The sequence below is a fragment of the Aotus nancymaae genome, unplaced genomic scaffold, assembly GCF_030222135.1.
Source record: "Aotus nancymaae isolate 86718 unplaced genomic scaffold, 86718_ANA_hifiasm-v0.15.2.pri h1tg000059l, whole genome shotgun sequence".
NCBI classification, from domain to species: Eukaryota; Metazoa; Chordata; class Mammalia; order Primates; family Aotidae; genus Aotus; species Aotus nancymaae.
This window is the reverse complement of record NW_026988473.1, coordinates 49,699,479-49,720,989: the sequence shown is the minus strand read 5'-3', so window position 1 is coordinate 49,720,989 and position 21,511 is coordinate 49,699,479. Positions and strand designations below refer to the sequence as shown.

General features: G+C 41.9%; 1 protein-coding gene across 4 annotated transcripts in view; it reads right to left on the bottom strand.

Annotated features, from left to right (window-relative positions):
* The window catches only part of SBF2 (SET binding factor 2), a 472,399-nt gene extending 452,980 nt beyond the window's left edge, over positions 1 to 19,419 (bottom strand). For all 4 annotated transcript variants that reach the window (XR_010338354.1, XM_012456679.3, XM_012456682.3 and 1 more), the window contains exon 1: positions 19,338 to 19,419. Coding sequence is in view for 3 of the 4 variants with exons in the window: in XM_012456679.3 (XP_012312102.1) it covers positions 19,338 to 19,392 (55 nt within the window). In the remaining variant the exon portion in view is untranslated. The remainder of the gene's footprint in view (positions 1 to 19,337) is intronic.
* Positions 19,420 to 21,511: the final 2,092 nt, after the last annotated feature.

Sequence of the window (21,511 nt, the reverse complement as noted above, 5' to 3'; positions counted from 1 at the left end):
GAGAGAAAGGATCGGTCAGAAACTAAATCTACAAGGAGGTAAAATCAAAATGTGAGTAAAATAAAACACACAGTTAGTAGAGAAAGGAGACCAAGAAAAGAGAGAGAAGAAAAAAAAGAGAGAAGAGCAGACAATCAATCTGAAATCAAAGGCAATTAACCTGGTTCGTTTGAAAACCAGTACTTTTCCCAATGTGTTGCCCTGATTTGTGTTAGTAGCTATAAAAGCACAATATGGCTTTAAAAGTCTTTAATGGCAAAACTTTAAATTCTAAGATCAAAAAATATGTGATTCTCTGTTGGAGCATCTTTATGGGTATCACTCCCATCTCTCCATGATTTCCTACTTACACAAGATAAAACTAAAATATTTTAAGTTATTTGTAGGATGTACTGAATATTGTTTTACTTTTTGTATTCTTAGTTTCTAAGGTAAAATACATGTATACCTTACAAAACTAAAATTTACTTACATGACTGTTTATTAACTTATATTCTATGGTATAACCTTCTTTCATTAATTAAAAAAAGTATTCTAATCCTCCTAATTTCCAAGGCTGCAACAGAATTGTAGAACAAAACAAAAAAAATACACTAGAAGAGGTAAAACAAAAATTGCTTCTTGGGGAATATATAATACTTTAACAGTTCATTGTTTCAAAATAAATATTTTAACATAAAATTCTATAGGCTCTATCCATTTTTAATCACATGTACCAGTGAGAGTCTACTAGGTGACTTCTTTTTTTTTTTTTTTTTTTTTTGGAGACAGAGTCTCACTCTGTTGACCAGGCTGGAGGCAGTGGTGTGATCTTGGCCCACTGCAACCTTCGCCTCCCAGGTTCAAGCGATTCTCCTGGAGCGCATTACCACCCCCAGCTAATTTCTGTATTTTTAGTAGAGATGGGGTTTCACCACGTTGGCCAGGCTGGTCTTGAACTCCTGACCTCAGGTGACCCAGTCTCCCAAAGTGCTAGGATTACAGGCATGAGCCACTGTGCCTGGCCAATTTCTTAAGTCAACATTTAAGAGTGAGGAAAAAAATGTAATGTTTCATTGCCATTTCTAAATTTATGTGATATTCATAATACTACAGATTACAACATGCTATACAGGTTTCAACATTTGAAAATTCTCTGGAGTTGTAATCATAGTTAAAAGCAAAGCATTAAATTCAAGAAGCTTGAAAAGAAGCATTTTTTTCTGAGAATGATCTTTTAACAGTGGTTATAGTTTTTTACTTTCTACAAAAATGATAAGGAGAAAAATTATATTTTACCATAATTAGGAATCTGGACTCACCTGTTATGCCAAAAACAGCAACCATATTTTGCAACCAAAAAAATACATTTTTGAAAGCATTTTCATCTTTCTCACTACCAAAGTTTCCACTAGCAAAGGTAAAAACACTTTTAAACCTTCCTGTGTAACAAGTTTTAAATTTTCTTTTATTTATTTGTATCAATTTTCTCATGCATGGCTACCAAATATCAAGAATTTCAACTCTAGAGATGAAGGACAGAAAACCACAATGTAAAGTAGCTGGCCTAGTAAAACAGTTGGGAAAAAAAAACCTGTTTTGGCTGTTCTAATATAATCTTCATTTATTCCTTATTAGTTTTCCTCTTCTGGTCTCAGTATTCCAGCCAAATTGAGAATCTACTCAGTGGTTATCATTTCAGTGCCTTTGCCATTACTCATCTCCACCTCCCAGTCCCCACAATGTATTTATAAACAAAGTTTTTATTTAAAGCCAGAAAACTCGGTTCAAGTTCCATTTAATCCCTTTTAATTCCATTCATGATCATTATGAATATAATTATTTAACCTTTATGCATCTTCAAGGATAACTCAGTGTAACTATGAGGAGTCAGTGTGATGTGAACACACTCAATTTTTTTTCTCTTCCTTTTTTTTAAAATTATTTTTAATGAATGAAGATTCAATCTGATAGTCTTTGCTTATAACACAAGTATATAAAGAAATAAATGTAGGCTGTGACACTAAATCGAAAGAAAGTATCTACTGGATGTATCAATATAATAATACGGAGAAAACAGGTGGCACTAGTAATTTAAAGTTAGAACAAATAACACAATACAAATTTAAGTTTCTTAAACTGTGTAAAGCAGCCTCAGCACAATGGCTCATGCCTGTAATACCAGCACTTTGGGAGGCCAAGGCAGAAGGATCCCTTGAGGCCAGGGGTTCAAGACCAGCCTGGGCAACATAGGGAGACCCAATCTCTACAAAAAAATTTTAAAAGATAGTACCATTGCACTCCCGCCTGGGCAACACAGCGAGATCTAGTCCAAAAAAAAAAAAAAAAAAAAAGGCCTGTAATCCAAGCACTTTGGGAGGCCAAGGCAGGCAGATTGCTTGAGCTCGGGAGTTTGAGACCAGCCTTGGCATCACAAAGAGACTCTGTCTCTAAAAAAAACAACAAGACGAAGAAAACCCAAAAAAATTTATGCAAAGCTATGTATCTGTCTTAGGAATTCTGAATTCTCTACAGTATATAAGTATTTAGAGTGGATGTTGATGTAACTTGTAATGTTGTGAGAATGATTTCTATTTCATATATTTGCTTTTTAAATAATTTTCTAACAAAATAATGTTACAAAATTGTTTTTAAAAAATTAAGCCTATTAAGCACTGTTCTATCCAGATAAATTTCCTGATATTTACAAACAACTACGATTATAAAAACTGCAAGAACCACTGTATTTGTAGTGAGTTGAATAGCGTTCTCCAAAAATTCACGTCCAGCAGAATCTCATAATGTGACTTTACTTAGAAACAGGGTCTTTGCAGATATAATTAGTTAAGGATCTTCAGATGAAACTTATGATGTATTTAGGGTGAATCCTAAATCCAATGACTACTGTCTTTATAAAAAGAAAGGCGAAGGAGATTTGGACACAGTAACAGAGAAGAATGCCATATGATGAGAGAGAAAGAGATCAGAGTTATGCTACGACAAATCAAGAGACACCTGGGACCACTAGATGCTGGAAGAAGGAAAAGAAGAATCCTTCCCTAAATCCATCAGAGGAACTGTGGCCCTCCTGTCACCTTAATTTCAGACTTCTAGCCTCCAGAACTAGGAGAGAATGGTGTTTGTTATTTTAAACCAAAGTTTGTTAACAATTTGTTAAGGCAGACCCAAGAAACTAGCACAGTGTTGGAGCACTAAGTACTATTGTTAAAACATTTTAAAGTAAGAATTATTTCTCTGGTACTTCCCTTCAATAGTGTTAATTTTTCCTTAAGACACAAATTTTTTTTTTAATCTTTTCAGTTAATCTTTTTGTTGCTATACTCTAGAGCAATCAATCTAGACTATTTGAAATTCATTTAAACTTACGCAGTTATGTGAAATATTTCCTTAGGCAAAATTAGTTTTTCCATTTTTTTTCAAGTAAACAGTGAAACCTACAGATATAACTAAAAAAAAAAAAATGATAAATTTTATGATGAAGACATTAAGTATATGGAAAAGTAAAATTATCAACTTATAAAGTTATCTTTTCCTTCACAATGTAAATTATGGTAACAATTTTATATAAATAATTAACTCAATAAGAAATTGCATAACCAACTCCAAAAATTTCAAGAGTTCAGCAATAATAGGATATTAAATCTTATAATATTTACTAATCTCAGTTCTGACCATAATAATGTTTTAAAATTAAGGAATACTGGCAGGGTGCAGTGGCTCACGTCTGTAATCCCAGTATTTTGGTAGGCCAAGGCAGGTGGATCACCTGAGGTCAAGAGTTTGAGACTAGCCTGGCCAACATAGTGAAACCTTGTTTCTACTAAAAATACAAAAAAATTAGCCAGGTGTGGTGGCAAGTGCCTATAATCCCAGCTACTTGGGAAGTTGAGGCAGAACTGCTTGAATCCAGAAGGTGGAGGTTGCAGTGAGCCAAGATCTCACCATAGCACTCCAGCCTGGGCAACAAGAATGAAACTCCATCTCAAAAAAAAAAAAAAAAGAAAGAAATACTATTCCAGCAACACGATGATTTAGAATCAATGGTTTTATTTTCCTAACAGTTTTTAATAAAAGTGATCTTTATCATATTGGGCATAACAACCTATAATATACAAATTAACCTACAACTGGGAAATAAAACTACCCAAAAAGTTAATTCAAGGCTGGACACCGTGGCTCTGGCACACTCTTGTAATCTCATCATTTTGGGTGGCCAAGGTGAAAGAACTGCTGAGGCCATGAGTTTGAGGCTGCAGTGAGCTATGATCACACCTCTGCAGGTATTCCAGCCTGGGCAAACAGAAAAAGACCCAATCTCTTAAGGAAAAAAAAAAAAGTTATTTCAAGAGGTTAGGTCTCTTGGAATTTATTATTTACATACTAGTGCCTAGAATTCAAAAGCTTACCCTGAAACTTCTTGGCACACACCACCACTGTCTTTTCCTAATACCTCCCTATGTGACTTGTCACCTCCCACAATGTCCTTACAGCTGATCAGTGATATGTTTTAATGTAAATCATTATAGAATAGTTTTCAGTATCCCTTAACTGAAATGTTTGGGACCAGAAGTGTTTCAAGATTCTTTTGGATTTTTAAATATTTACATTATACTTACTGGTTGAGTATCCCTAACCAAAAAATCCGAAATCCAAAATGCTCCAGTGAGCATTTCCTTTGAGTGTTATGTCAGTGCTCAAAAAGTTTCGGATTTTGGAGTATTTCAGATTGTCAGATTAGGGATACTCAACCTGAATCTCCAAGATTAATGAAATGACAATTTTATTTTCCAAAGTACACACTCTTTAGAGAGGATGACTAAAAGCTGGACTGATACATTTGTATCCCAAATACACGTGCTTGAGACCCCCACGTCCTAAGGAACTTTATTCCTGTACATACTATCAACTCTTCTCATTCCATTGATTTCTACTCTTCCGCCTTTAAAATGGTCACATCTATTCTATACATTTTTTTAAACTCTCATTGTATCTTATTAAGTCTATAATTTAATTCAACAAACACATTACTGAGCAATAATAAGCCAGGTGACTCTGGGATACAAAAAATAGTCTTTTTACCCTGAAGAAAAAGCAAAGTTTTCCAACCAGATACTCTTACCTCTCAAAATCAGATTACTGAAACAAATCATCTTAACATGCTGCCTCTACTTCCTAGTCTTTATCCTGCTAAAATTCTACATATCCGTTTACAACAAAACATTCCAGCTGAAACAATTTCCCTTGATACAGCATGATGTACTGGAGTACAGGCATGAGAAAACTTCTAGTACATGATTTGCCACTCAATAGCTGTGTAATTAGTCACAAGTAACAACTGGGGATTGGGGGTGGGGGAGGCGGGCGGCCTTCACTGGTTTCTCCTTACCCAAAAACTGGACAAAAAATGGATTATGTGTACAGTTAACTTTTGACCCTAAAGTGTTATGAAATGCAAAGCTTTTCATTAACTCCTCATCTCACTGATCTCTATCTGCTACACTTGACACTAAGAAATATTCCTTCATTTTCTATGACTCTTCTGACCTTGCCTTCCCCTGTGTATCTGGATTAGATTAGCCACATGAAACAATAAACTCAGATTTACAGTGGTTTAAACATACAAGATTATAGCCTTTCATGTTAAAATAAATAATTTTAAAATTCATATTAAAATAATAAATCCAGAGGGTAGCTATCCAGATCTGCTATGACAATCCCACTATAAGTCATTAGAGACTCAGGTTCTTTCTAGCTTTTTGCTTTGATATACCTAGGGTTTGGGGCTTACCTACTTGGCCCAAGATGGCTGCTGGGGCTGCAGCCTTTAAATGAGAATCTCAGTCTCAGGAAAAAGAAAAGCTAGGAAAGCATACCCTCATCCTTTAAGAACACTTATGGGATACTGCACTCCTCATTTCCACTTACATCCAACTGACCACATGTTTATAGCTGCCAGAAACTTGAAAACAGTCTCTCTTCTGCATGTCCATGATTAGTCAAAACCATCAAGGAGAAAAATCACCACTGAGGAGAACCAAATGTCTCCAAACTCTCCAAGTCCTTCTGTGTTTCCTTTTCTTTTACATCCTTTTATCAGTAGTGTTTTCCAAAGCTTGGTTAATGGTACTCTATTCTTCTGTCTCTATGCCAACTTCTTGGGAGCACCTAAACAATTTTATAAATCTATATACTCTCAGGACTCTCAAGTCTTTCTACCCAGTCCCTACCTGTCCCAACTTTTGAAGTCTCCACTTGGATAGCTATAAAATGAACCCCATTCTATGTCAAGCCCACAAAGACAAATGAGTAATTTTAAAAGAAAAACATTCTCAATCTTCCAACTTAAGTCATAACATCACAAGAACCCCCAGACCTCCAGGTTTAGAATTTTAAAGTTGTCTCTGACTCCTCTTTCCATTTTCAACAAGCCATGAGTTGCAGGTCATATTGAGCTTCTAAAAAGAAATGAAACAAACTGGAGTACATGAGGTTTATACAGCATATGACTTAGGACATACATTCATCAAAATAACTATGGCTCCTACAACTCTACTATAATGTTCCAGAGTTATCTTAATTATTAAATCCATAAGCCTATTTTTAGTCCTTATTATACATGACATTTTCAGCACATTTGGCATTTATTTATTTCCTTCTCCTCAATATTTTCTATATCCAGAGTTTCCATGATATAATATCATGCCATCTTGGTTCTTTCACAATACCTCTGACTACTCCTATTTAGTTTCCTGGCTGCCACTCCTTTATCTACCTTTTGAATATTGATTTTTCTCTGAGTACAATTCCGAAGTCACTCTTGTTTTCACTCTATTCACATTTAATACGCAATCTCATGTTTTTCTTCATGTTTGACAATCAGCTGGCTACTAACAATTGCCAAGTTAAATCTCTAACTTCACTTTTCTACTTACCTCCTGACTCATATATCTAAACACCTAAATGACATCTCTACCTTGATTATAGACCATCACTATTCACTCAGCATTCACTCCCTCATCCAAGTTCATTTCTTTCCCTGAATTCCCTATTTGTATTCACAGCATCATCACTCACCTTATTACCCAAGCTACAAACTTTGTTAGCCTCATCCACTCTTTCTATTTTACCCCTCACGTTCATTCATTACTAAGTTTTACTAAATCTGAACTCTCAAATTTCTCAAACTTAAGGCCTTGCCATTTCCACTATAAAAATGCTTGAGCTTTCTCATACTGGTCTTTCTCCCTCCAGTTCATTGCCATTTGAGTCACATCTCTCTGTTGTTTCTTGCTTTTTAAAAGCTACCATTTTTCAACAGACCCTACCATCTATAGAGTCATGGCTAAACTCCATAGCCTGATATACAGAGCTTTTCACATCTGACCTCAAGCATCAAAGCCTACATCAGTTTCCACCTACATTCACTTCTCTCCACTCCTGTAACAAGACATTCACATACACACATTTTTCCTCTCTGCCTATAATCTCCTCTACCCTCTTTTCCATATAGCAAATGTTTCTGCATCCTATACAACTTGGTTTAAATATCATCTCTCATAAGAAATCTCCTCTTTCTCCCTCAGTAAAGTGAGTCCATCCTCTTGAAATAAGTAATGATAAATATTTCAAGTAATTTATCATTACTTATTTCAAAACTTTGTCCATAATGACTAGGTTAGGGATAGAGTTTTACTCTTTACTCATTTGTATCTAACCTAGCACTTAGTACAATGCCTGGAAAGCAATAAATAATCATCAAATCAGTGAATCCCAAATAGTTCTTGACAGGTGGCAACAAACAGCAACTAGAAAATTGCAACTACTTCGGGGGAGAAAACTCAGGCTATGTGTTAAAATGGTTTAATAATAATCAATTATCAATTTTTATCATGTTTCGAAATGTGATATTTCAGGTATTATACATACATTTACATTTTAGCTTACCTCACTTATACTGCTTAAATAAATTAAATGCTTAAAAAACATGTCAAATATTCTCTAACATACTTAAGCAGATTGAGATTAAAAAAATACAAGAACTTCAAATGATTAACATAATTGACTCAAGATTAAATACCACCAAGATAAATGAATTAATTATAAATGTATTAATGGATAGCAGAAAAACAAAAAAAAAGGTAAAGGCATATAAAATAATTAACCCAGGTAGTCATTATCAATTTTTCTTGGACAAATCTCAGTGAAAGTAAAAACAGTAAGAAAAACATAGTTGGCTAAATAACTTCACCTATTAGAAACTTATGATACTTCTTAATTATTCTGCCATAGTACATAGGCAAAGTCAGAAAAGTTAAGTCTTAATATCAAATTATCAAAATCAAACTGTCATAAAAATCAGTGGTTTTCAAGCTATGTTTTCCTCAGCATAACAGCATTACAAGAACACAAGACTGGGCTGGGCACAGTGGCTCATGCCTGTAATCCCAGCACTTTGGGAGGCTGAGGTGGACGGATCACAAGGTCAGGAGTTCAAGAAAAGCCTGGCCAACAAAGTGAAACTCTGTCTCTACTAAAAATACAAAAATTAGCCAGGTGTGGTGGCACATTGCCTATAGTCCCAGCTACTTGGGAGGTTGAGGCAGGAGAATCGCTTGAACCTGGGAGGCAGAGGTTTCAGTGAGCCGAGACCACGCCATTGCACTCCAACCTGAGTAACAGAACAGGATTCCAGCTCAAAAAAAAACAAAACAAACGTGCGCACGCACACACACACACAACTGGAAACAAGGTACAATAGTAAAGTGACTAAGTTAAAATGACATATGGACACAGGGAGGGGAATATCACACACTGGGGTCTGTCGGCGGGGGATATAGGGGAGGGACAGAGGGGGGTGGGGAGTTGGGGAGAGAGAGCATGGAGAGAAATGCCAGATATAGGTGATGGGGAGGAAGGCAGCAAATCACACTGCCACGTGTGCACTTATGCAACAATCTTGCATGTTCTTCACATGTACCCCAAAACCTAAAATGCAATTTAAAAAAATGACATACAAAAATGATACAATAATCCAGCCACTGGAGTTTGTATTTTTCTATAATTTTATAAAATAACCTTTCCTTATGTCATTAACAGTTAAAGACAGTAAAGTAAAGGTATCTTTCTATCTTCCTTATAGCTTTTTAACTTAACCTTTTAATTTTGAGATAGTTGCAGATTTATACACAGTTGTAAGAATTCATACAGAAACCATATACCCTTTACCCAGTTCCTCTCAATGGTGACACCTTGCAAAATTATATTACAAAATCACCACAAGGATATCATACAATCCACCAATCTCATTCACATTTCCTCCTTTTTTATCTATACCCATTTGTGGTTGCATGTGTGTATTTAGTTCTATGCAATTTTATCACACATGTAGATTTGTATCCACCACCCAGTCAAAATATAAAAGTTTTATCACCACAAAAATTTCTCTCAATTACCCTTTTATAACCATATCCGCCTCCTACCCTCCTTTATAGCTTTTTCCCATATTTCAATAACTGTGTGTTCATTCTTCCATGTCATTGCTTCTGTGTATCTTTGTTAACTACCTATGATGTACCAGGCACTCTTTTTTCTATATAATTCAAATAGCATGCATTGACTCTTGTTTCCAGTTTGTAAAAGGCATTTTTAAAAAGGCAAGGGGTTTTGCTTTTGTTTTTTAGACAGGATCTTGTTCTGTTACCCAGGCTAGAGTGCAGAGGCACAAACACAGCTCATTGCAGCCTCGACCTCCTGGGCTCAAGTAATGCTCCCACCTGAATCTCTAAAGTAGCTAGGACTACAGGCGGGCATCACCACACCTGGCTAATTCATTTTTATATTTTTTAATTTTTAGTTGAGACAAGGTCTCGCTACATTGCCCAGGCTGGTCTTGAATGCCTAGGCACAAGTGATTATCCTGCCTCAGCCTCCCAAAGTGCTGGCTCCCAAAGAGCCAACTGCACCCAGCTGACAAGAGTTGGTTTTTTTTAATCCAATTATAAAATAGAAATATTTAAAAATTAAACTTAAGTACTGTTAATTGCAAAGACACTTTAGGAACAAAAATAAAGAGTATATCATTTAGCCGGTGAGGTGGCTCATGGCTGTAATCTCAGTGCTTTGGGAAATTGAGGCAAAAGGACTGCTTGAGGCCAGGAGTTCAAGACCAGCCTGAGTAACATGGTAAAATCCCATCTTTACTAAAAATACAAAAATTAGCTGGGAATTGTGGCATGCACCTGTAGTCCCAGCTACTCAGGAAGCTGAGGTGGGAAGATGAATTCAGCCTCGGGGGGTCAAGGCTTCAGTAAACTGTGATTGTGCCATTGCCCTCCCACCTGGGCAACAGAGTGAGACGAAAGGAAAGGAAAAAGAAAAAGGCAAGGAACACAAGGAAGAAGAGGAGAGGGGAGGGGACAGAGAGGAGGGGAGGGGAGGAGAGGGGGGAAAAAAGGAGGGAGGGACGGACAGACTTGTATCTACAATTAGAAAAAAAAATCTCAATAATACTGAGGCAGGAGAATAGGGTTTGCAGGCAGGGAACCTAAGGACATCCTAGAACTAAATCAAACATAAAAACCCCAACTTTCTACATACAAGTAAATAATTGTGTAACTTCAGTTATGTCAGGAAACATCCTCTTTATTTGTACAGCGTGTACACCAACCAACCAACTTTGTAACTTCACTTCATCCTCTCCATTTACATAGGGTGTACACCACATAACCAATGGGAAACCTCTAGAGGGTATTTAAACCCCAGAAAATTCTGTAACCTGCACTTTCAAGCCACTTGCCCAAGCCAACTCCCATTCTGTGGAGTGTACTTCCATTTCAATAAATCTGCGCTTTTCTGTCATTGCTTTGTGCATTTTGTCCAATTCTTTATTTAAAACACCAAGAACCTGGACACCCTCCACCAGTAACAATAAGAAGTCAAACAACCCAGTAAAAAAGAGAACACAAATTTGATTAGACACTTCACAAAAAATATACAAATGGCAACAAGCACCTGAAAAGGTGTTCAACATCATTAGTCACCAGAAATATGCAAACTAAAACCATAAATGAGATATGTTAAGAGAGTAGATTTTTCTTTTTTTTTTTTTTTTGGAGAGACAGGGTTACACCATGTTGCCCAGGCTGGTCTCAAACTCCTGGACTCAAGCAATCCACCCACTTCAGCCTCCCAAAGTGCTGAGATTACAGGCGTGAGCCACCATACCCAGCCAAGAGAGATTTTAAATTTCTTCATCATAAAAGCACACAAAGACACATACACACAAACACACACACATACACAGTAACTATGTGAAGTGATGGATATGTTAATTACCTTGATCGTGATAATCATTTCGTCATATATACATATATCAAAACATCACACTATACACCATAAATATATATGATTTTTATTTGTAAATTACATCTTAATAAAGCTAGGGGAAGTTTTTGTTTGTTTTTTAGTGAAAGCAAGTTTATTAGAGAAGAAACAAAAAAATAGCTATTCCACAGGCAGAGCAACCAAAAATGTTTTTAAGTAATAAATTTAAAATAACTGGAACTTTCATACAGTGCTAGTGAAAATATAAAATGGCACAGCCAATTAGAGGAAAGTTTGTCAGTTTCATACAGACACTTAGGACCTAGCAATTCTTCTCCTATGTATTTACCCAAGAGAAATGAAAACATGAACATAAAAACATTCAAAGATCTGTATGCAAATGTTCAGAACAACTATGCTCACCGTAGCCAAAAACTAGAAACTCGAGTGTCCCTCAACTAGTGAATGGATGAATCATATCAAATTCATCAATAAAAAGGAACAGCTGCCAATAAATACAACATGGATAAATCTTAACTATGATCCTAAGTGAAAAAAAGACACAAAAACTATATACCATTTGTATGAAATTCTAGAAAAGACAAAAACTACAGACAGAAGACAGATCAGTGACTGCCAGATGCTAGAAAGGGAACTGAATACAAAGCGGCATGAGAGAACTTTTTGGAAGCATGAAAATGTTCTATATCTTTATCTATCTATCTACTTTTAGCAACAGTTTCACTATGTCACCCAGGCTGGAATACAGTGGAGTGATCATGGCTCACTGCAGCCTCTAACTCCTGGGTTCAAGTAATCCTCCCATCTTAGCATCCTGAGTAGCTGGAACTACAGGCATGTGCCGCCATGCCATGCTACTTTTTTTTTTTTTTTTTTTTTTTTTTTGCAGAGATAGGGTCTCACCACGTTGTGCAGGCTGGTTTCAAACTCCTGGCCTAAGGCAATCCTCCAGCCTCAGCCTCCCAAAGCACTGCCATTACAGGTGTGAGCTACAGCTGCCAGCCCTATATATCTTGATTGCAGTAGTGGCTACATTAATATATACATTTGTCAAAACTCATTGAAATATTCACCTAAAATAGTAAATTTTATTGCATGTAATTGGTATTTTATTAGACATTGTTACGGGATCTTTAGGGTGTCACTTTTTTGGCCAGAAACCTGTGGCCGATGGTACCTCTGCCCTAGTTTTGCTCAGGCCCGCTAGGCTCATTCCACCCACTCAGCCTGGTAGGCTATGCTCAGCTCAAGCTACCAGCCTGGATCTCACACATCAAAGGGAGACTGGAGTCAGGCACGGAGTGGTAAAGGGTGTGTGAGCAAGCATATAGTCTGGCCATACACAGTTAGACATGCCGGCTGCTGTCACAGGGTGGGCAGCTCCAGGTGCTGGCATAAGTGCCAGCTCTCTGCAAGGCTGTGGCTGGACCAGGTGTACCATAAGCAGCTTCCCCAGCTGGCACCAGGGTATGCAGTGGTACCCAGAAGCTTGGAGATGCCAGGAACCACAGGGCCCCAAAGATGGAGTCATAGCCCTAGCTCGGGGAGCTCTAAGGTCTGGGTTCCCTGAAGGGCCACAGCTCTTCTCTCCCTTCCTTCACCTGCAACATGGTGAGCAATGGACACATTTCAGGCCCGGGCCCGTTTGTGTTACAGCTTTTACCGTCGCCATTCACAGGACCCAAGTTCTCATTCTGTGAACAGGAAGAATAAGGTACCCAGACAAGAAGTGGAGGGTGAGCAAGACGAAGAGGAGCTTTATTGAGCAACAGAACAGCTCAAAGACCCACAGTGGGCAGCTCCTCTCTGTAGCAATGGTATCCTGATGCGTGCTCAGCCCCTAGCAGAGAGGGTAGCTCCTTTATGCAGGCAGGTCATCCCAGAAAGTATTGTTTTCCACAGAGAGTGGTTCCTCTCTGCAGCTGGTCATCCCAACAGATATTCAGCTATTAGCAGAGAGGGCAGCTCCTCTCTGCAGCTGGTTGTCCTGCTGTCTGCAGCTCTCAGCAGAGAGGAGGTCCTAGCCTAGAGTGGGTGGCTCCTCTGCAGGCAGGCTATCCGATCTCTGCAGCTCTCAGCAGAGAGGCCCTAGAGTGGGAAGCTCCTCTCTTTAGGGAGGTTGTCCCCTAGTCTCTGCAGCTGTCAGCAGAGAGGGCAGCTCCTCTCTGTAGCTGGTCAACTCATCATCTCTCCATCCTCTGCTCTGCTCTCGCAGAGCCTGGGGCTTTTACAAGCCCCAGAGGGGAGAAAGTACAAACTGATTGTCCATAGGTGAGCCCAGAAAAGGCACCACAAGTCCCCACTCCAGTCCATAACACTGGCAGCCCGGCCCCTACCCTTCAGGCCCTTCCTGGTCTGAAGCTGGGGCCTCACCAGGACCTACCCCCTACTGCCCAGAAGCCTGTCTGCTTCCTGCCACCATCCATGATGCCCCGGATGCTCACATCAAGGGGCACCTGCAGGCCAGTGTCAAGCTGCCCTCAACCCCCTCCCACAGTGCTTGTCAGAGCCCAAAGTCCAGAGGGAGCCAAGGAGGCAGAGGCCTGGTGTGTCAGCGCTGACCTAAGTGTGTACACACCAGGCTGGGCTTGACAGCACCCCGGCTTGGCTCCAACCCCGCTCCGAGACTGGTGCAGGCACTAGAAGCAGGGAGATACCAGGCAGCAGGAGCAGGCACCTCCGAGCCTGCAGGGGCAAGGGAGATGCTTTCCCTGGCCCCAAGAGTGCAGAGAGGCCTGGGTCCACAGCCCTGACTGGGGCAGCTGCAGCTGTGTTGGGTGGCAGGGGGGCTCCTACTCATGGCCCCCAAAAACACAGGGAGGCCCTGGGTCCACAGCCCTGACCTGGGTGGCTGCAGCATGCCCAGGAGGGTGGGGCTGCTACGTGCTCCAGCTTCTGCCAGCTCCGTGGAGTGTGCAGCCCCAGTTATGCCCCTTCATGGCCTGGAGCAGGGGCTCCAGGTCCTCACTGGGCCCAGGCCAGCATCCAGGACACGGGCAATGTCTCCTCGAGCTCCCCTTCACCCAGCTCGTGGACCTGCCAGAAACAGAATATGGGTCCTGGACCCAGCCCTTGCGAGTGTCAGGCCTGGCAATTACCCGATGCATGGCAGACTCCAGGGATACAGCCCTGGGTGGCCCTGCTCAGAACTTCCCCGAGACACAGGAACCTAGAGCCCTTGGCAGGGTGGGTACAGTGACCACGCTGCTGACTAGGTCCCAAAGCAGGCACTGCTCCCATTTCCCACCCCAGACCCCCAAACCACAGCTCCAGCTCTGCCTCCTACTCATATCCTCCCCGCAGCACTGGTGGGCAAGAGTGGTGACAGAGGGCCAGGGCCAGGAGCCCAGGAGGCTGTGGGCCTAAGAGCAGGTCCTGCTCAGCAGCACAAGGATGGCAGGGGTGCAGTCGGCTGCCTCAGGGACACAGGGCACAGGGGACCCACCAGTGTCATTGCTGCTCCCGCCGCCACTGCCCACACCTCCCCACTGCCATCAACATGACTAAAGAATTTTCCCAAGTTAAAAAGTTATGCATTTCACTATCGACATTCTACAATTTATACAAGCTTCTGGACTGTGTTACTTAAAAAATTAATTCTCCTTTTCCTTCCCTTTTCCTGCTGTGAGAAGGGCAATTCATGGTACCCTTGGGGTGGAGGTGGATTCCTGGGGTGGAGCTTGTCATATTGTCATAAATCAAGAGAGCTAAGGAGGGAGTCTATGTGGTAAGGGAACAGCCAAACATTTTGCATCAGAGCCCAAGCATTAAGGTAGGAGGGGGAAATTGGCAAAGGGCACTGGGGTACAGACAGAGCGAGAAGGATGTCTTCCAATGGAAGCAGCCCACTGCGGGATGTCAGAGTCTAAGTGGGGTAAGAAGTGTGTCCATGGACAGTGGGAAGACCAACATGGGGAGTCAGAGCCATAGCGCCAGGGAGGGTGTCCCTGTATTGAAGCATACTGATATGGACTCTTAGATCCAGACTGAGGTAGGGAGATGGAGCAGACAGAATGAAGAATCCAAGTCCCAGCAGGGAGAGGAGTGGATGGTAATGAAGGTGGGAGACTGAACAATAAGTAAATACATTAAGGATAATGGAAGCCAGATTTCTTACCGTCAGAGAACATTACAATATGAAAAAGGAGAAAACTAGAATAGAATCTGGAATATTTAACTGAAATTGGAGGTATCAGTACGAATTCATAGTTTTCAATATACAGAAATAAGAAATAAATACAGATGCAAATGCATATGTATGTTTATGCATACATACTATATACTTCCCATCCCTGACCATTAAGAGGACCTGGAAGAAGTAATATGCATACATACCTATACTTCCCGTCCCTGACCATTAAGAGGACCTGGAAGCAGTAACAGCCCAACAGCAGTAAACACATGAGCCTTGAGATCTTAGCTTCTAAATGTTATTCTCCGCTAAAAGGAACCAGGGATCCCTAAATGGCTAATTCCAGAACCAAGGCAGGGAAAGTACATGATTAGCCAGGAACAGGTTCTGTGCCAAAAAGTAAAAAGATGTTCTCAAAGAGTGATGGGGATGTACCATAAGAACACAGAAGCCAGCTTGAACAGCTCTCATTGCCCAAATGAAGAACAATTTGACCATCAAAATAAATAATGCTATAATCCGCACGTTTACGTTGCCTCCCAAAATTCATATGTTAAAATCCTGACACCCAAGGTAATGGTACTATGAGGTGAGGCCTTTGGGAGGTGATCAGGTCATGAGGGTGGAGTCCTTGTGAATGGGATTAGTTCCCTATTTATTTATTTATTTATTTTGAGACAAGAGTCTCACTCTGTCGCCAGGCTCCAGGCTGGAGTGCAGTGGCACAATCTCGGCTCACTGCAACCTCCGCCTCCTGGGTTCAAGCAATTCTCCTGCCTCAGCCTCCCGAGTAGCTGGGACTACAGGCGTGCGACCACCACGCCCAGCTAATTTTTGTATTTTTAGTAGAGACGGGGTTTCACCATGTTGGCCAGGATGGTCTCGATCTCTTGACCTTGTGATCCACCCGCCTTGGCCTCCCAAAGTGCTGGGATTACAGGCTTGAGCCACTGCGCCCGGCCTAGTTTCCTATTTAAAGAGACCCCAGAGAGCTCATTTGACCCTTAGGCCATGTGAGGTTAAAGTGAGAACATGGTTATGAGGAATCAGGTCCTCACCAGACACTGAATCTGTCAGATTCTTAATCTTGGATTTCTCCGCCTACAGACTGTGAAAAACAAATTTCTATTTTTTATAAGTCACCCAGTTTGAGGTATTTTTGTTATAACAGCCCGAATGGACTAAGGCAAATAGTAACAGAATATAATCCACTAAACACTTGTGCACAAGTGCACACACACACACAGAAAAACCATGACTCCATGTAGATGTCAATGAACAAACGATTAAGAGTTTAGTGAGGAACAAGATATTTACATAGTTTCAAAGTACCTCACAAGAACAATTAACTATTAACTTTATAGTGGAGAAGCTTGGCAGATATTACTTACATCAAGCAATCAAAGTAAAAATAACCAGCAATGAAACAAAGTGAAATTGTGCACCACCTGACAGGATGCAGTGGGAATCACTTCTGTGATATCCTTCCCAAGCTCATATCTGCATGTATCTAATCATGAAGGAACAGACAATCTGAAATTGAGGGGCAGCCTATAAAATAACTGACCTGTAATTGTTAAATATGTCAAGGTCATTAAAGTCAAGAGAAGATAAAGGAAATGTTCCAGATTGAAGGACACAAAAGAGACATAACATGAATGCAACACATATTGCTAAACTGGATCCTTTTGCCAATAAAGAGATTAACAGCATAATCAACAAAACTTGAACCAGTCTGAGAACTAGATGGAGTACTGCATCACTATTCATTTCCTATTTTGGTTATTGCACTGTGATCATGTAGGAGAATATTCTTGTTTGCAGAAAATGCACATTAAAGTACTCTGGATGACAGGGCATCAGATCAACAGCTTCCTCTCAAATTGCTCAGGGGAAATTTTTTGTACCATTCTTGCAACTTTTTTGCAAGTCTGTTATTGTTTCAAAAACGTTTAAAAGGCGGGGGCTGCCGGGCAGGGTGGCTTACGCCTGTAACTGCAGCACTTTAGGAGGCCCAGGTGGTGGATTACCTGAGATCAGGAGTTCAGGACCATCCTGGCCAACATAGTGAAACCCCATCTCTACTAAAAAATACAAAAATTAGCCAGGCATAGTGGCAGGCGCTTGTAATCTCAGCTATTCAGGAGGCTGAGACAGGAGAACTGCTTGAACCCAGGAGGCGGAGGTTGCAGTGAGCCAAGATTGCACCATTGCACTCCAATCTGGGCGACCAGAGTGAAACTCCATCTCAAAAAAAAAAAGGGAGGGGGAGTGGAACAATGTCACTAAAAACTAAACAAGGTTAAAAAACTGATTTTCCACATTTATTCTTGGTAGAAAAGAAACATCAGACTATGTAAAATTACTAGGAAATAAAATTTTGAAGCCAGATGATTAAAAATTTAATCTTTCAGGCCGGGCGCGGTGGCTCAAGCCTGTAATCCCAGCACTTTGGGAGGCCGAGGCGGGTGGATCACGAGGTCAAGAGATGGAGACCACCCTGGTCAACATGGTGAAACCCAGTCTCTACTAATACGAAAAATTAGCTGGGCATGGTGGCGCGCGCCTGTAGTCCCAGCTACTCGGGAGGCTGAGGCAGGAGAATTGCCTGAACCCAGGAGGCGGAGGTTGCGGTGAGCCGAGATCGCGCCATTGCACTCCAGCCTGGGTAACAAGAGCAAAACTCTTTCTCAAAAAAAAAAAAAAAAAAAAAAAAATTTTATCTTTCTTTTTAACAATTGATCTCAATCAGATCATTACTGGTGAGAGAGAAAAGAACATGAAAGGGTCCCATTAAAGGAGAGGAAGCTCTTAAAGGAGAAACAATGAAAGAGACAGTGGACCAAGAGTGGGTGGAACAATGGTATTCTGGGCTACCAATGGCTGTAACCATCAGGAAAACACAATCTCAGCATCTCTGAAAAATGAAAGGGCTGTAGAGCTAATATCTAAAATTCCTTGAAATGTGGGACTAGAATTGCCCTGAAATAGAAGTGGTTCCCCATCTCAATGTTATTACATTATGCTTAGCTACATAGTAACACAAAAGAATGCAAATACAGAAATAAACATGCATGAACCCTGAATTCTCTTAAGTTGTGGAAGTCCATCAATTAAAGTGTAAAATACAATGCATTTGTCTAATTGTTCCTCACGAAGAAAATTCTGCGACAAAAAGAACAATGAAAACACATTAAAGCGAAACAAGATCACCTTCAGCGGTCAGCTGGCTGTCCTTAGTTAAAAGACAAGTCATGTCATTGTCTCATTTGTCCTGAAAGAATAGGGGGCATTTCCTAGAAAGGTGTAAAAATGCAAAGAATCCTTTCCCCTTCCCTGGTACCACGTGTTCCCTGGGACGACCACTAGGCCCCCAACAGCACAGGGGTGAGGTAGCACTGGACTCTCGGCACTTCCTTTCGGAGAGGACAGCCCCCTGCGTCACGGGTTACTCATTCAGGATGCAGGGCAGAAGTTTATCCCCGAGGAACTTAGCACAGTTGGCTCCCGCCCTCCCAGCCTTGCGGTCCTGGGCCCACTCCCAGGGCTCTGCCCCGAGTACCCAGCTGCCTCCAGGGGGAGGGTCGCGCGACCCCGACTCGCCTCCGGCAGGCCCAGCTAGTATGCCCAAAGGCTGGGCAGACGCGGCATCTTCCCTCCCCCTCCCGTGGTGCCGGCCCCCCACGCCCACCGCTAGGCTCAGCCCCGCGGAGAAGGCCGGACGCCGACCGCCCGCTCCTCCGAGACCCGGCCAGGCCCTCCCCAATGCCCGGCCACGATGCCCGGCCCCGCGGAGCCCACTGGACAGCGGCCGGGGGCGGGGGCGGGGAGGCCCGGGGGCGGCACCGCCCCACACCCTTACCTGGCTTCTCGTGGTCGTAGCCTACCACGATGAAGTAGTCCGCCAGCCGGGCCATGGCCGCCAACGCCGCGCTCGGGAAGTGGGTCCCCGTCGCCGCCCTCGCCGCCGCCGCCCAGCCGGCCCGGGAGGGCTCAGCATTTTCCCTGCAGCGGCAGTAGCGGCAGCGGCAGCGTTTCAGCCATGTTTGACAACCGAGGGGCGCTCTGCGCTTGCGCGGCGCCTCGTGCCCGCTCCTCCCCCGCCCCCACCCTTACTGGCTCTGCTGCCCCAAGCCCGGGCGGCGAGCCCACCCCCACCCTCGACTGGCTTCGCAGACTGCAGCGGTGGGGGAATGGGCGGCCAGGCGTGTTCTCGCCACGCGCCGCCACCGCGGCCCCTGGAGGTGGTTCACGGCCCTCTCCCCCTCCCTATTTTTCCTAAAGCCGGGGGTCCTTCCTTCCGCCTTCTCTATTCTGTTTGAATTTGGAGGAAGGTACACGGAGAGTTGAGGGGTCACTTGCAAAGTTGGCTGCTTCCGCTGCTCCCCACCACCACCAAAGATGAAATTCTCCCGCCCTCGGTTGGAAGCAAAGAATTTGCACCGACAGGACTTTTGCTGCACGTTTCCTGTTTATGTTGTGTAGATGGGAATTTTAGAAACATGCCACCGAGCAGACGGGGGAGTGAGAGGCTTTTGCGCAATCCTCCTAGGCGCCTCGGGTTTCAAAGCCGGGTGGGCCAGGGCGGTCGGCCTGGGCTTCCCCCGGAGCGCCCAAGGGAGCCAGATTTCACCGAGGAACGCGGCATCCCCAGCATCCTCCCGAACTGTGCTGGCATTTCCCTGGGGAGCCCCTCCCGCCTCCGCTTGCTTCCCTTGCAGCGGTCCCAGGGCTTTTGCATCCCGAACAGGTGGTGACCTCCAACTCCCCTGCTCAGACACACACAAAAATGAATAAATGGTCCCGTCCTTCCATCTCAGGATTATCCAAGTCGCTTGCTTTTTTGTTGAACCTATTGACTATTTCGAATTTGGCTGGTGCGACAGTCAGGTGAACTCACTTTGTCATTTGTTGGTATCTCATGAAGTTTTAGTAGAATTTGTACAAGTGGTAGAACAAAGTTTTGGAAATCTCCGTGATTTAGCAGTTGTCTTTGTGATTGCTTATCACTGCTCACTGTTAATTGAGGGTTTGATCTTTCATATTTGCATATAAGACAAGACCTCTTAGCAAAGTGTCTAATATGTAGTAGGTGCCTACCAAATATTTTCAATGAGTAAATGTGCGATTTTCCTCAACTAGCAGCAGGAAACTGCCATGGCTCCAACTCTGAACTAGGAGACTAGAGAGCTGACATCTCAGCTCCTGAAAAGTTACTCTGCTGTAATTGACTGTTTCCCCTTTCTCTGCCACACTTGCTTCATCTACAAATTGGAAGGGTTGGGCTACACTAGAACTGAAACTGAAGGAATACTTTAACTCCAGGACCTCTGTGTAAATTGCTATTGATAAAACTGAATCAGCTGAATTTCCAAACGTGGAGGGAAGATAGCTTGATCCTGAAAATAATTAAACCAAAAAAAAAAAACCTCAGTCATACCTCATGTAGCAATCCTCTCTAACTTCCCTGAGAACTCGTCATCTAACTTGATCACTTTCAGTAAAGAGTTATCTTACTTCCTTGGGAGGCAGTCGATTTCACTGTTTAACAGCCCTATTGTTAGAAAGTTCTTCCTTATTATTTCAGAGTTGCTCTCCGGAACTATCTAGGAAAAAAAATAAAATCTATCGTCAGCTATCATATTCCTTCCCGACTTTATTTATTTTTAATCAGGGTAAAATTCACATATCGTAAAATTAACCATTTTAAAATGTAGAATTCAATGGCATTAAGTAGATTACCAATGTTGTACAACTACCATGTCTATCTAGTTACAAAACATTTTCATCACCCAAAAGAAAACTTCACAACCGTTAAGCAGTCATTCGCATTCCCCCTCCCACAGCCCCTGGCAATCACCAATTTGCTTTCTGTCTCTACAGTTTTACCTATTACGAACATTTCATATAAATGGAATCATACAATATGTGACTTTTTGTATCTGGGTTTTTCTCATTTAGTATATTGTTCTCAGCTTTTATATAGGTAGATTCAGTACAAGGTTGTAGTGTCACATTGAAGTATCAATACGTCAT